Source organism: Pseudophryne corroboree, chromosome 2 (genome assembly GCF_028390025.1).
Source record: "Pseudophryne corroboree isolate aPseCor3 chromosome 2, aPseCor3.hap2, whole genome shotgun sequence".
NCBI classification, from domain to species: domain Eukaryota; kingdom Metazoa; phylum Chordata; class Amphibia; order Anura; family Myobatrachidae; genus Pseudophryne; species Pseudophryne corroboree.
In genome coordinates this window covers 347,876,062-347,891,300 of record NC_086445.1, presented here as the reverse complement: position 1 = coordinate 347,891,300, position 15,239 = coordinate 347,876,062, and the positions used below count along the sequence as shown (strand labels likewise).

Genomic DNA, 15,239 nt, shown 5'->3' with positions numbered 1-15,239 from the left:
GCTCGGCAAAGTTGTAAAGCCGAGACCCCTCGGGCAGCCGCCCAAGATGAGCCCATCTTCCTTGTGGAGTGGGCATTTACAGATTTTTGGCTGTGGCAGGCCTGCCACAGAATGTGCAAGCTGAATTGTACTACAATTCCAACGAGCAATAGTCTGCTTAGAAGCAGGAGCACCCAGCTTGTTGGGTGCATACAGGATAAACAGCGAGTCAGATTTTCTGACTCCAGCCGTCCTGGAAACATATATTTTCAGGGCCCTGACAACGTCTAGCAACTTGGAGTCCTCCAAGTCCCTAGTAGCCGCAGGCACCACAATAGGTTGGTTCAGGTGAAACGCTGAAACCACCTTAGGGAGAAACTGAGGACGAGTCCTCAATTCCGCCCTGTCCGAATGGAAAATCAGATAAGGGCTTTTACCAGATAAAGCCGCCAATTCTGACACGCGCCTGGCCCAGGCCAGGGCCAACAGCATGACCACTTTCCATGTGAGATATTTTAACTCCACAGATTTAAGTGGTTCAAACCAATGTGACTTTTTGGAACCCAAAAACTACATTGAGATCCCAAGGTGCCACTGGAGGCACAAAAGGAGGCTGTATATGCAGTACCCCTTTTACAACGTCTGAACTTCAGGGACTGAAGCTAGTTCTTTTTGGAAGAAAATTGACAGGGCCGAAATTTGAACCTTAATGGACCCCAATTTCAGGCCCATAGACACTCCTGTTTGCAGGAAATGTAGGAATCGACCCAGTTGAATTTCCTCCGTCGGGCCTTACTGGCCTCGCACCACGCAACATATTTTTGCCAAATGCGGTGATAATGTTTTGCGGTTACATCCTTCCTGGCTTTGATCAGGATAGGGATGACCTCATCCGGAATGCCTTTTTTCCTTCAGGATCCGGCGTTCAACCGCCATGCCGTCAAATGCAGTCGCAGTAAGTCTTGGAACAGACAGGGTCCTTGCTGAAGCAGGTCCCTTCTTAGAGGTAGAGGCCACGGATCCTCCGTGAGCATCTTTTGAAGTTCCGGTTACCAAGTCCTTCTTGGCCAATCCGGAGCCACGAATATAGTGCTTACTCCCCTCCATCTTATCAATCTCAGTACCTTGGGTATGAGAGGCAGATGAGGGAACACATACACTGACTGGTACACCCACGGTGTTACCAGAGCGTCTACAGCTATTGCCTGAGGGTCCCTTGACCTGGCGCAATACCTGTCGAGTTTTTCCCAACGGTTTATAATCATGTGGAAGATTTCTGGGTGAAGTCCCCACTCTCCCGGGTGGAGGTCGTGTCTGCTGAGGAAGTCTGCTTCTCAGTTGTCCACACCCGGAATTGCTGACAGTGCTATCACATGATTTTCCGCCCAGCGAAGAATCCTTGCAGCTTCTGCCATTGCCCTCCTGCTTCTTGTGCCACCCTGTCTGTTTACGTGGGTGACTGCCGTGATGTTGTCCGACTGGATCAACACCGGCTGACCTTGAAGCAGAGGTCTTGCTAAGCTTAGAGCATTGTAAATGGCCCTTAGCTTCAGGATATTTATGTGAAGTGATGTCTCCAGGCTTGACCATAAGCCCTGGAAATTCCTTCCCTGTGTGACTGCTCCCCAGCCTCGCAGGCTGGCATCCGTGGTCACCAGGACCCAGTCCTGAATGCCGAATCTGCGGCCCTCTAGAAGATGAGCACTCTGCAACCACCACAGGAGGGACACCCTTGTTCTTGGTGACAGGGTTATACGCTGATGCATCTGAAGATGCGACCCGGACCATTTGTCCAGCAGGTCCCACTGGAAGGTTCTTGCGTGGAATCTGCCGAATGGGATTGCTTCGTAGGAAGCCACCATTTTACCCAGAACCCTTGTGCATTGATGCACTGAGACTTGGCTCGGTTTTAGGAGGTTCCTGACTAGCTCGGATAACTCCCTGGCTCTCTCCTCCGGGAGAAACACCTTTTTCTGGACTGTGTCCAGGATCATCCCTAGGAACAGAAGACGAGTCGTCGGAACCAGCTGCGATTTTGGAATATTGAGAATCCAATCGTGCTGCCGCAACACTACCTGAGATAGTGCTACACCGACTTCCAACTGTTCCCTGGATCTTACCCTTATCAGGGAATCGTCCAAGTAAGGGATAACTAAAATTCCCTTCCTTCGAAGGAATATCATCATTTCGGCCATTACCTTGGTAAAGACCCGGGGTGCCGTGGACCATCCATACGGCAGCGTCTGAACTGATAGTGACAGTTCTGTACCATAAACCTGAGGTACCCTTGGTGAGAAGGGTAAATTTGGACATGAAGGTAAGCATCCTTGATGTCCGGAGACATCATGTAGTCCCCTTCTTCCAGGTTCGCAATCACTGCTCTGAGTAACTCAATCTTGAATTTGAACCTCTGTATGTAAGTGTTCAAAGATTTTAGATTTAGAATCGGTCTCACCGAGCCGTCCGGCTTCGGTACCACCAGTGTGGAATAATACCCCGTTCCCTGTTGCAGGAGGGGTACCTTGATTATCACCTGCTGGGAATACAGCTTGTGAATGGCTTCCAAAACGGTCTCCCTGTCAGAAGGAGACATCGGTAAAGCCGACTTTAGGAAACGGCGAGGGGGAGACGTCTCGAATTCCAATTTGTACCCCTGAGATATCACCTGAAGGATCCAGGGGTCTACTTGCGAGTGAGCCCACTGCGCGCTGAAATTCATTGAGACGGGCCCCCCACCGTGCCTGATTTGTAAAGCCCCAGCGTCATACTGAGGGCTTGGCAGAGGCGGGAGAGGGTTTCTGTTCCTGGGAACTGGCTGATTTCTGCAGCCTTTTTCCTCTCCCTCTGTCACGGGGCAGAAATGAGGAACCTTTTGCCCGCTTGTCCACGAAAAGACTGCGCCTGATAATACGGCGTCTTCTCATGTTGAGGGGCGACCTGGGGTACAAACGTGGATTTCCCAGCTGTTGCCGTGGCCACCAGGTCTGAAAGACCGACCCCAAATAACTCCTCTCCTTAATAAGGCAATACTTCCAAATGCCGTTTGAAATCCGCATCACCTGACCACTGTCGTGTCCATAACCCTCTACTGGTAGAAATGGACAACGCACTTCGACTTGATGCCAGTCAGCAAATATTCCGCTGTGCATCACGCATATATAGAAATGCATCTTTTAAATGCTCTATAGGCAAAAATATACTGTCCCTATCTAGGGTATCAATATTTTCAGTCAGGGAATCCGACCACGCCAACCCAGCACTGCACATCCAGGCTGAGGCGATTGCTGGTCGCAGTATAACACCAGTATGTGTGTAAATACATTTTAGGATACCCTCCTGCTTTCTATCAGCAGGATCCTTAAGGGCGGCCATCTCAGGAGAGGGTAGAGCCCTTACAAGCGTGTGAGCGCTTTATCCACCCTAGGGGGTGTTTCCCAACACACCCTAACCTCTGGCGGGAAAGGATATAATGCCAATAACATTTTAGAAGTTATCAGTTGTTATCGGGGGAAACCCACGCATCATCACACACCTCATTTAATTTCTCAGATTCAGGAAAACTACAGGTAGTTTTTCCTCACCGAACATAATACCCCTTTTTGGTGGTACTCGTATTATCAGAAATGTGTAAAACATTTTTCATTGCCTCAATCATGTAACGTGTGGCCCTACTGGAAGTCACATTTGTCTCTTCACCGTCGACACTGGAGTCAGTATCCGTGTCGGCGTCTATATCTGCCATCTGAGGTAACGGGCGCTTTAGAGCCCCTGACGGCCTATGAGACGTCTGGACAGGCACAAGCTGAGTAGCCGGCTGTCTCATGTCAACTACTGTCTTTTATACAGAGCTGACACTGTCACGTAATTCCTTCCAACAACCCCTAGGGGGTGACATCACTATTACAGGCAATCTGCTCCGTCTCCACATCATTTGTCTCCTCATACATGTCGACACAAACGTACCGACATACAGCACACACACAGGGAATGCTCTGATAGAGGACAGGACCCCACTAGCCCTTTGGGGAGACAGAGGGAGAGTTTGCCAGCAGACACCAGAGCGCTATATATATACAGGGATAACCTTATATAAGTGTTTTTCCCCTTATAGCTGCTGTATTGTTTATACTGCGCCTAATTAGTGCCCCCCTCTCTTTTTTAACCCTTTCTGTAGTGTAGTGACTGCAGGGGAGAGCCAGGGAGCTTCCCTCCAACGGAGCTGTGAGGGAAAATGGCGCCAGTGTGCTGAGGAGATAAGGCCGCCGATAAGGGGGCAGAGCCTATCTCCCGTTTTTTTATGTATCCTGGCAGGGGTTAAATGCATCCATATAGCCCAGGAGCTATATGTGATGTATTTTTTTTGCCATATAAGGTATTTTTATTGCGTCTCAGGGCGCCCCCCCCCCCAGCGCCCTGCACCCTCAGTGACCGGAGTGTGAAGTGTGCTGAGAGCAATGGCGCACAGCTGCGGTGCTATGCGCTACCTTATTGAAGACAGGACGTCTTCTGCCGCCGATTTTCCGGACCTCTTCTGCTCTTCTGGCTCTGTAAGGGGGACGGCGGCGCGGCTCTGGGACCCATCCATGGCTGGGCCTGTGATCGTCCCTCTGGAGCTAATGTCCAGTAGCCTAAGAAGCCCAATCCACTCTGCACGCAGGTGAGTTCGCTTCTTCTCCCCTTAGTCCCTCGATGCAGTGAGCCTGTTGCCAGCAGGACTCACTGAAAATAAAAAACCTAATTTAAACTTTTACTCTAAGCAGCTCAGGAGAGCCACCTAGATTGCACCCTTCTCGTTCGGGCACAAAAATCTAACTGAGGCTTGGAGGAGGGTCATAGGGGGAGGAGCCAGTGCACACCAGATAGTCTTAAAGCTTTTACTTTTGTGCCCAGTCTCCTGCGGAGCCGCTATTCCCCATGGTCCTTTCGGAGTTCCCAGCATCCACTAGGACGTCAGAGAAATAGACTTTAAAGTAGTTTCCTGTCTGCGATCAGCAGGATCCTTGAGGGCTGCCTTGTCCGGAGACGGTAGCGCCACTTTCTTTGACAGGCGTGTTAAAGCCTTGTCCACCCTGGATGAGGATTCCCAATGTACCCTGTCCTGTGCAGGGAAAGGATACGCCATAAGAATCCTATTGGGAATCTGCAGTTTTTTATCTGTAGTTTCCCAAGCTTTTTCAAATAACTCGTTAAGCTCATGGGATGGGGGAAAGGTTACCTCAGGTTTCTTTTCCTTATACATGCGCACCCTCGTGTCAGGGACCGAGGGGTCATCTGTGATATGCAAAACATCTTTTATTGCATCAATCATATAATGAATACTTTTTGCCACCCTTGGGTGTAACCTCGCTTAATCGTAGTCGACACTGGAATCAGAGTCCGTGTCGGTATCAGTGTCTGCTATTTGGGATAGGGGATGTTTTTGAGACCCAGAAGGGCCCGGTGACCCAGCCGAAGCCGTGGATTGACTCCCTGCTTTTTCTCTTGACTCTGCTTTGTCCAATCTCTTATGTAATAATGTCACATTTGCATTTAATACATTCCACATGTCCATCCAATCATGAGTCGGCGTTGCCGACGGAGACACCACAATCTGCTCCACCTCCTCCTTAGCTGAGAATTCCGCATCAGACATGCCGACACACTCGTACCGACACCCCCACACACACAGGGATATAGTTATAAGGAGACAGTTCCCCAATAAGGCCCTTTGGAGAGACAGAGAGAGAGTATGCCAGTACACACCCAGCGCCAACTGACACTGGAAAATAAACTTCCAGATAATAGCGCTTTTAGATTAATTACTGTGTTAATACACTCACTGCGCCTTACAAGTGCCCCCCCCCCCCTCTTTTCAGCCCGGTGTCACCATGTTCAGCAGGGGAGAGACCAGGGAGTCAGCTTCTCTGCAGATCTCTGTGGAGAAAATGGCGCTGGTTAGTGCTGAGGGAACAAGCTCCGCCCCCTCCAGCGGCGGGCTTCGGTACCGCTCAAAGTATCTCAAAACTGGCCGGGGATTCAAAGAATTACTGCCTCTGCAGTGTCCAACCTAATAATGCCAGATATAGAGGTTTTATTGCTGCCCAGGGCGCCCCCCCTGCGCCCATCAGTGCCTGCTAGTGTGTGTATTGTGTGGGAGCAATGGCGCGCAGCGGTAACGCTGCGCGCTTACCTCGGTGAAGATCTGAAGTCTTCTGCCGCCTTGCAGTCTTCTTTTCTTCTTATACTCACCCGACTTCTATCTTCCGGCTCTGCGAGGAGGACGGCGGCGCGGCTCCGGGACGAACAGCAAGGGGAGACCTGCGTTCCGACTCCCTCTGGAGCTAATGGTGTCCAGTAGCCTAAGAAGTAGAGCCTATCACTTAAGTAGGTCTGCTTCTCTCTCCTCAGACCCACGATGCAGGGAGCCTGTTGCCAGCAGTGTTCCCTGAAAATAAAAAACCTAACAAAATTCTTTATCAGAGAAACTCAGGAGAGCTCCCATGTAATGCACCCAATCTCCTCTGGGCACAGGATCTAACTGAGGTCTGGAGGAGGGGCATAGAGGGAGGAGCCAGTGCACACCCATTCTAAAATTCTTTATAGTGCCCATATCTCCTGCGGAGCTCGTCTATACCCCATGGTCCTTACGGAGTCCCCAGCATCCTCTAGGACGTAAGCGAAAACAACTGAATTGTCCCCATAGTGGTTATAGGTCTATTCTACCGGCTTAATCAAAAAAGACTCTTAAATCTTGAAAAACATTTTTACCTTCAACCTCTAGACAAGATAAATATTTGACAAAGATTAACAGAAATTACTAAAGGTAGAACTATGGCGAAACATTTTTTGGACATTTCTAATGGTTTTCATCAAATATTGGTCTTTGAATTAGCACACACATTGGTACATCTTTCCTGTCCTTTGATGTATGAAACAGATACACCATTAGCACTAACCTAGCATTTCAGGGCTTAATTACAGGGTTTTCAGATGTATATTTAATGTAGCATCAATTGTGTGACAAGCACTCAAACCAGGCCAAAGGAGTTCTAAACGGTTACATATACACACATTTATCCATTTCTTGAAAGAATATGTGCAGTGATAGAACTCCTGACCTTTCTCAGCTTAATTTAGACAATTATTAAAATATGCAAGAAAACTCCTCCCCCAAGTTGCAGAACAGCAGCATAGACACAGCGGATATTTATAGGCCATCTGCGTCCTGTCCAAGATAAGAACTTTTACACAGTCAAAATAACGTTATCTGAAAGCATTTTGTAACCTTCTCCTCCATGGTTGTATTTCAGCAATTTCATTACAGCACATGTATGAGCTCAATTAATTTAGGAGTGATCTAAAAACTACTAATTTCAGCACAATGTACTGGCGATGTGCATTGTGCATAAAAACTAGACCTGCTGTAGCCTTAATTTGTTAATTTTAATACACATCCCTAGGGGGCGCTGTGAAGTACATACACAATATAGTGGTGTATTCAAGAGTAGGAAACTGCCGTCTTGTCGGAAAGACGGCAGTTTCCGACTGGAATAGGTCGGAACCCCGGAATACAATCCGGAATACACCTGTCGGACTGACACTGTTGGGAACGGGCCACATTGAATAGAGTGCTGTTGGGTCCTTTCCGTCGGAAAGCACCCGACAGCAATTGAATATACCCCGTAGTGGTGAATTACAGACACGTTAGGATGGCAGTGTCATGTGCAAATAGCATATTGAAAGCATCCCCTAATTAAATTGACCACCCAGTTTTTGGACAGATTAGGAAAGGCCTTGTACTGCCACCGTTTACTAGGTGGTAAAGCAGTTGTAAATAATGCTACCATTTATGAAACAATGCTAACAGTGTATACTACATGTATACTGCACAGTTCTTGTGTCTGTATACAAAAAAATAGGATTTTAATTACCTACCGGTAAATCCTTTTCTCGTAGTCCATAAGGGATATTTGGGACAGATTAGTACGATTGGGTATAGACGAGTCCAAAGGAGCCAGTGCACTTCAAATTTCTTCAACTGGGTGTGCTGGCTCCTCCCCTCCATGCCCCTGCCCCACAGGCAGTTTAGAAAGTGCCCTCAGGAGAGGATGCACACTCTGCAGGCGAGGATTTATCGGTAGGTAATTAAAATCCTATTTTCTCTAGCATCCATAAGGGATATTGGGGACAAATTAGTACGATAGGGACATCATCCCAAAGCTTCTAGAACGGGCGGGAGCGTGCAGAGACTGCTGCAGCACCGCCTGCCCAAACTGGGTAACCTCTTTGGCCAGGGTATCAAATTTGTAGAATTTCACAAAAGTGTTCTTCCCCGACCAGGTAGCCACTTGGCATAGTTGCACGGCCGAGACACCACGGGCAGCTGCCCAGGAAGAGCCCACTGACCTTGTAGAGGAACAGGCAAGGCTGCCGTCACATAGGCCTGTTGGATAGTAAGCCTAATCCAGTGAGCAATGGTCTGCTTTGAAGCAGGGCAACCCTTTTTCTGCGCATCATAAAGCATGAATAAGGAATCAGTCTTCCTGACCCGAGCAGTGCGCCCGACATAGATCTTCAAAGCACGCACAACATCCAAAGACTCCGGAGGAGCAGAAGCGTCAGAACGGGACGGAACCACAATAGGTTGATTCAGGTGGAATGCAGAGACAACCTTCGGCAGGAACTGCTGTCTAGTCCAGAGCTCCGCTCTGTCCTCATAAAAGAGAGTAGGGACTTTTACACGATAAGGCCCCCCAATTCTTAGACGCATCTAGCAGAAGCCAGGGCCAATAACATCACGGTCTTCCATGTGAGATACTTGTCTGCTACTGTCATCAGAGGCTCAAACCAGGAGGACTGTAGAAATTTCAACACTACATCCAAAGCCCAGGGTACCGTAGGTGGCACAAAGGGAGGTTGTATGTGGAGTACCACTTGTAAGAAGATCTGAACTTCTGGCAACACAGCCAATTTCTCCTAAAAGAAAATTGAGAGCTGAAATCTGGACCTTAACGGAACCCAGACGTAAGCCCTTATCCACACCAGCCTGCAGGAAATGGAGGAAACGTCCCAAGTGAAACTCTGCAGGTGGATACGTGTGTTCCTTGCACCAAGAGACATAGCTCATCCAGATATGATGATAGTGTTTTGATGTCACAGGTTTTCTGGCTTGCACCATAGTGGCAACGACTTTTTTGGAAAGCCCTTTGTGAGCTAGGATGGTCCGGCCAACTTCCATGCCGCCAAACGAAGCCGCAGTAAGTCCTGGTAGACGAACGGCCCTTGCTGAAGAAGATCCTTTCTTAGCAGCAGAGGCCAAGGGTCTTCTATGGACATGTCCAGAAGAGCTGCGCCCTTCGGGGCCAATCTGGCGCAATCAGGATTGCTTGTACTCTGTGATGTCTGATCCACTGGAGCACCCTTGGGATCAATGGAATCGGAGGGAATAGGTAGACCAGCCGGTAAGGTCAAGGCGATGTCAGCGCATCCACTGCACTCGCCTGAGGGTCTCTGATTCGCGAGCAGTAGCAGCAAAGTTTCTTGTTGAGGCGAGACGCCATCATGTCGAACTGTGGGTATCCCCACCTGTCGACAATCTGTTGAAACACCTGAGGATGTAATCCCCACTCCCCCGGGTGGAGATCGTGGCGACTCAGGAACTCCGCTTCCCAGTTATCCACTCCTGGAATGAAAATTGCGGACAGCGCTCTTGCATTTCTTTCCGCCCAGAGAAGTATTTTTGTCACTTCTCGCATATAGGCCCTGCTGTTTGTCCCTCCCTGTCGACGGATATACGCCACTGCCGTGCCTTTGTCCGACTGAACCTGGATCGCCTGATCCCTGAGTAGAGGGGAGGCCTGAATCAGAGCATTGTAGATAGCCCGAAGTTCCAGAATGTTGATAGGAATGTTGGCAGGAACCGTCCCAGACTTGGCTGTAGTGACGTAACCGAGCTCCCACCACGAGATCCCCTCGGGGTGGGTAGGCACAGTCATGCCGAAGTCTTTGTGGAAGCTGAACTGATGCTCTGTTCCTGAGAGCCAGCAACGGCTGATTTTCTTAGGCTTACCTCTGGAGCCTCTAGCTGCACTGGAGGCACCCCGGGCCATAGAACGAAATCTGGAGGGCCGAAAGGACTGAGTAGACGGTCCCCGGTAGGTACGCCTAGCAGGCGGAGCCCCAGAAGGGAGAAACGTGGATTTACCAGCAGTAGCTTTGGAGATCCATGCGTCCAATTCAGCTCCAAAGAGCCATTCACCTGTGAAGGGAAGAGATTCCACATTAAGTTTGGAGTCCGCGTCTGCCATCCACTGACGCAACCATATGGCTCTGCATGCAGACACGGCCATAGCAGTGGTTCTAGCATTTATATTGCCAATCTCTTTAAGGGAGTTGAGGACTATTGCCGTGTCCTGAATGTGTTTTAGGAAAGTTACAGTAGTAACCAAGGTCATATCACCTGAAAGACCCTCCTGAATCTGAGTAGCCCATGTATGAATGGCATGTGTCATCCAGCAACCAGCAATTACCAGTCTTTGAGCTACACCTGCAGCAGTGTAGAGAGATTTCAGAGTGGTCTCAATTTTCCTATCCTCCGGGTCCTTTACCTTTAAAAGAGCCCGGAGCAGGGAGCACCGCCTTTTTAGAAAGGTGAGAAACTGAGACGTCTACTGCTGGGGATACTTCCCATAATTTCCTGCCTTCAGGGGTAAATGGGAAGGTATTTAAAAACCGTTTGGACACCTGATATTTTTTATCTGGATTTTTCCAGGCCAATTTAAATAAATCATCCAAATCCTTGGAAATCAGGAAAAGTGACTTTCAGTTTATCTTGAGGGAGGAAAAATTACTGCTGATCAGTAGCGTCTTCCAGGGGGAGCTGTAACACATCCAGTATGGCCAATATGAGGGGTTCGATACTCTGTGTAGGGGTGGAATCCCCACTAATGGGATCCCCATCTGCCTGTACATCATCATCAGAATCTGATAAAATTGCAGGTAAAGCACGTTTTTGTGCACCTGTAGTAGACAGCGGGGGATGGGAAGCATCAGCCTTGACAGTTAGGCTAGCTACTGATTGTTGCAGTTCTTGTGTTTTGTTGGCATTGGCAGTGAGCTGAGAGGACATATCAGACATTATAGTTTTTATAGCCTCCAGCCAGGAAGGCTCTGGACTCTCCCCCATGTTATCAGCATTTTGTGATGACTGACTACACTGCTCACAGGATATGGAGCCCGATGAAATAAGGGAGAATCTGGCATTACACACATTGCATGACTTCTGTTTCACCATAATGAAATACAGAAACAATACACATACAACACAGACTGAATACAATACAAGCCTGCCCTATTGCATGTGAGAGGAGACACAAACGAGAGGACACCAGCGCACCAAACACTGTACAGCCCCAGTGAGACTGTCCGCGTTTTATGTAGTAATATATAACAGTGATACCGCTGTACAGAAAATTCCCCAGAGGAATGTAAACTTAAATGGAATGTAAACTTAATAGCGGATCTCACCCTCTACACCCGGTACCAATGACCGTTTGGAGGAGCTGCATGAGGCTGCTGCTTATGCAGAGGAAGGCGCCAAAATGCAACTGAGCATGCTCTGATGTAGCTCCATCCCCCCCGCTATGGCGTCGGAGCTACTAATAAGTTTTATACAGGCTGTGTAGCCTCACATAAATGTTTGGTACAACACACCTCCCACCAGTCTCACGCAGGGGCACCCGCGGGTCCATCCCAGGAGGGACCAGTACGCCTCACCCACGTTTCTGCCGCACAATGAACCGGAGGGCTCCCCTAGCGGGGCCCCCGGTTTGTGCTCACCACGACGATCATCTTCAGGCTCTGTCAGGTGTGTGCGGCAAGCTGCGGCAGCTAAGGCGCAGTGCCCCGCTGAACAAACAGACCCTCGGGACGGTGGTCCTGCAGCGGAGAAGCGGCTCAGCACCTCATGAGGCCGGTGACCGTCTCCCCCCCCTAACTCCCACGGTGCAGGTATGCTGTTGCCCAAACAGCAACTGAAATAAGTAAAAGTTTAAATGAAATTGAAGAAAAACTGAGGAGCTTGCAAAGTGTGCATCCTCTCCTGAGGGCACTTTTTTTTCTAAACTGCTTGTGGGGGAGGGGCATAGGGGGGAGGGGCCAGAACAAACAGTTGAAGAAATTTGAAGTGCACTGGCTCCTTTGCACCCGTCTATACCCAATCGTACTAATCTGTCCCCAATATCCCTTATGGATGCTAGAGAAATATAAAAGACCCAAAAGAAAACACTGTGGTGTTTCTATATACTGCACCGAAGTATCAACAGAGAATTCCCAATATATATGCGAAACAGGATGCCCACCTGGTGCACACAGATGTTGCACCGATCACAGAACACCATATCATTGCCTTCCTCGCTGTCAGGGGAGCGACAAACATCACAAATGACATCTTCATCATATTCTATGCCCAGGCCCTCTTCTGTCTCTATGGCATGATTCATGTTTTCATGGCAGTGGCGTTCCAACACTTCCAAGGTCTTCTCCATAGTGCTCTCATCCACAGGAGAACATCCTGTTATAAGAACAGGACATGAAGAGGTTACATTAGGAACTCTCGGATCAAGTGATTATATGAAGCTATGCTGCGCTGTTTCACATTAATTTCCAGCCAATACACACACCAAGATTTTCAATAAACATAAATATACATAAAATGGAATACCACTCTGCCAGAAATATACAATGTTATGTAGTACTGTATCAGCATTATTCCCGCTCTTGTCATTTAAACATTCTGTTATCCTTTTGTTACAGTCGCTAAATTAGTAGATATGGCAGAAAATAAGAATTTACTTACCGATAATTCTATTTCTCGTAGTCCGTAGTGGATGCTGGGAACTCCGTAAGGACCATGGGGAATAGCGGCTCCGCAGGAGACTGGGCACAAAAGTAAAGCTTTAGGACTACCTGGTGTGCACTGGCCCCTCCCCCTATGACCCTCCTCCAAGCCTCAGTTAGGATACTGTGCCCGGACGAGCGTACACAATAAGGAAGGATTTTGAATCCCGGGTAAGACTCATACCAGCCACACCAATCACACTGTACAACCTGTGATCTGAACCCAGTTAACAGCATGACAACAGAGGAGCCTCTGAAAAGATGGCTCACAACAATAATAACCCGATTTTTGTAACAATAACTATGTACAAGTATTGCAAACAATCCGCACTTGGGATGGGCGCCCAGCATCCACTACGGACTACGAGAAATAGAATTATCGGTAAGTAAATTCTTATTTTCTCTGACGTCCTAGTGGATGCTGGGAACTCCGTAAGGACCATGGGGATTATACCAAAGCTCCCAAACGGGCGGGAGAGTGCGGATGACTCTGCAGCACCGAATGAGAGAACTCCAGGTCCTCCTCAGCCAGGGTATCAAATTTGTAGAATTTAGCAAACGTGTTTGCCCCTGACCAAGTAGCTGCTCGGCAAAGTTGTAAAGCCGAGACCCCTCGGGCAGCCGCCCAAGATGAGCCCACCTTCCATGTGGAATGGGCTTTTACAGATTTTGGCTGTGGCAGGCCTGCCACAGAATGTGCAAGCTGAATTGTACTACAAATCCAACGAGCAATAGTCTGCTTAGAAGCAGGAGCACCCAGCTTGTTGGGTGCATACAGGATAAACAGCGAGTCAGATTTTCTGACTCCAGCCGTCCTGGAAACATATATTTTCAGGGCCCTGACTACGTCCAGCAACTTGGAGTCCTCCAAGTCCCTAGTAGCCGCAGGTACCACAATAGGCTGGTTCAAGTGAAACGCTGAAACCACCTTAGGGAGAAATTGAGGACGAGTCCTCAATTCTGCCCTGTCCGTATGAAAAATTAGGTAAGGGCTTTTATAGGATAAAGCCGCCAATTCTGAGACACGCCTGGCTGAAGCCAGGGCCAACAGCATTACCACTTTCCATGTGAGATATTTTAAGTCCACATTGGTGAGTGGTTCAAACCAATGTGATTTTAGGAACCCCAAAACTACATTGAGATCCCAAGGTGCCACTGGAGGCACAAAAGGAGGCTGTATATGCAGTACCCCCTTGACAAACGTCTGAACTTCAGGAACTGAAGCTAGTTCTTTCTGGAAGAAAATAGACAGGGCCGAAATTTGAACCTTAATGGACCCTAATTTTAGGCCCATAGACAGTCCTGTTTGCAGGAAATGCAGGAAACGACCCAGTTGAAATTCCTCTGTAGGGGCCTTCCTGGCCTCGCACCACGCAACATATTTACGCCAAATACGGTGATAATGCTGTACGGTTACATCCTTCCTGGCTTTGATCAGGGTAGGGATGACTTCATCCGGTATGCCTTTTTCCTTCAGGATCCGGCGTTCAACCGCCATGCCGTCAAACGCAGCCGCGGTAAGTCTTGGAACAGACAGGGTCCCTGCTGGAGCAGGTCCCTTCTTAGAGGTAGAGGCCACGGGTCCTCTGTGAGCATCTCTTGAAGTTCCGGGTACCAAGTCCTTCTTGGCCAATCCGGAGCCACGAGTATAGTCCTTACTCCTCTCCTTCTTATGATTCTCAGTACCTTGGGTATGAGAGGCAGAGGAGGGAACACATACACTGACTGGTACACCCACGGTGTTACCAGAGCGTCCACAGCTATTGCCTGAGGGTCCCTTGACCTGGCGCAATACCTGTCTAGTTTTTTGTTGAGGCGGGACGCCATCATGTCCACCTTTGGTTTTTCCCAACGGTTCACAATCATGTGGAAGACTTCTGGGTGAAGTCCCCACTCTCCCGGGTGGAGGTCGTGTCTGCTGAGGAAGTCTGCTTCCCAGTTGTCCACTCCCGGAATGAACACTGCTGACAGTGCTATCACATGATTTTCCGCCCAGCGAAGAATCCTTGCAACTTCTGCCATTGCCCTCCTGCTTCTTGTGCCGCCCTGTCTGTTTACGTGGGCGACTGCCGTGATGTTGTCTGACTGGATCAGCACCGGCTGACCTTGAAGCAGAGGTCTTGCTAGGCTTAGAGCATTGTAGATGGCCCTTAGCTCCAGGATATTTATGTGAAGTGATGTCTCCAGGCTTGACCACAAGCCCTGGAAATTTCTTCCCTGTGTGACTGCTCCCCAGCCTCTCAGGCTGGCATCCGTGGTCACCAGGACCCAGTCCTGAATGCCGAATCTGCGGCCCTCTAGAAGATGAGCACTCTGCAACCACCACAGGAGAGACACCCTTGTCCTTGGTGACAAGATTATCCGCTGATGCATCTGAAGATGCG

The 15,239-nt window shown here is 49.0% G+C and overlaps 1 protein-coding gene across 4 annotated transcripts in view; it reads right to left on the bottom strand.

The window, feature by feature from the left end:
• LOC135019092 (regucalcin-like) overlaps nt 1-15,239 on the bottom strand; it is a 282,886-nt gene that overhangs the window by 94,147 nt on the left and 173,500 nt on the right. For all 4 annotated transcript variants that reach the window (XM_063953073.1, XM_063953071.1, XM_063953072.1 and 1 more), the window contains one exon: nt 12,318-12,529. In XM_063953073.1, coding sequence (XP_063809143.1) covers nt 12,318-12,529 — 212 coding nt within the window. The remainder of the gene's footprint in view (nt 1-12,317; nt 12,530-15,239) is intronic.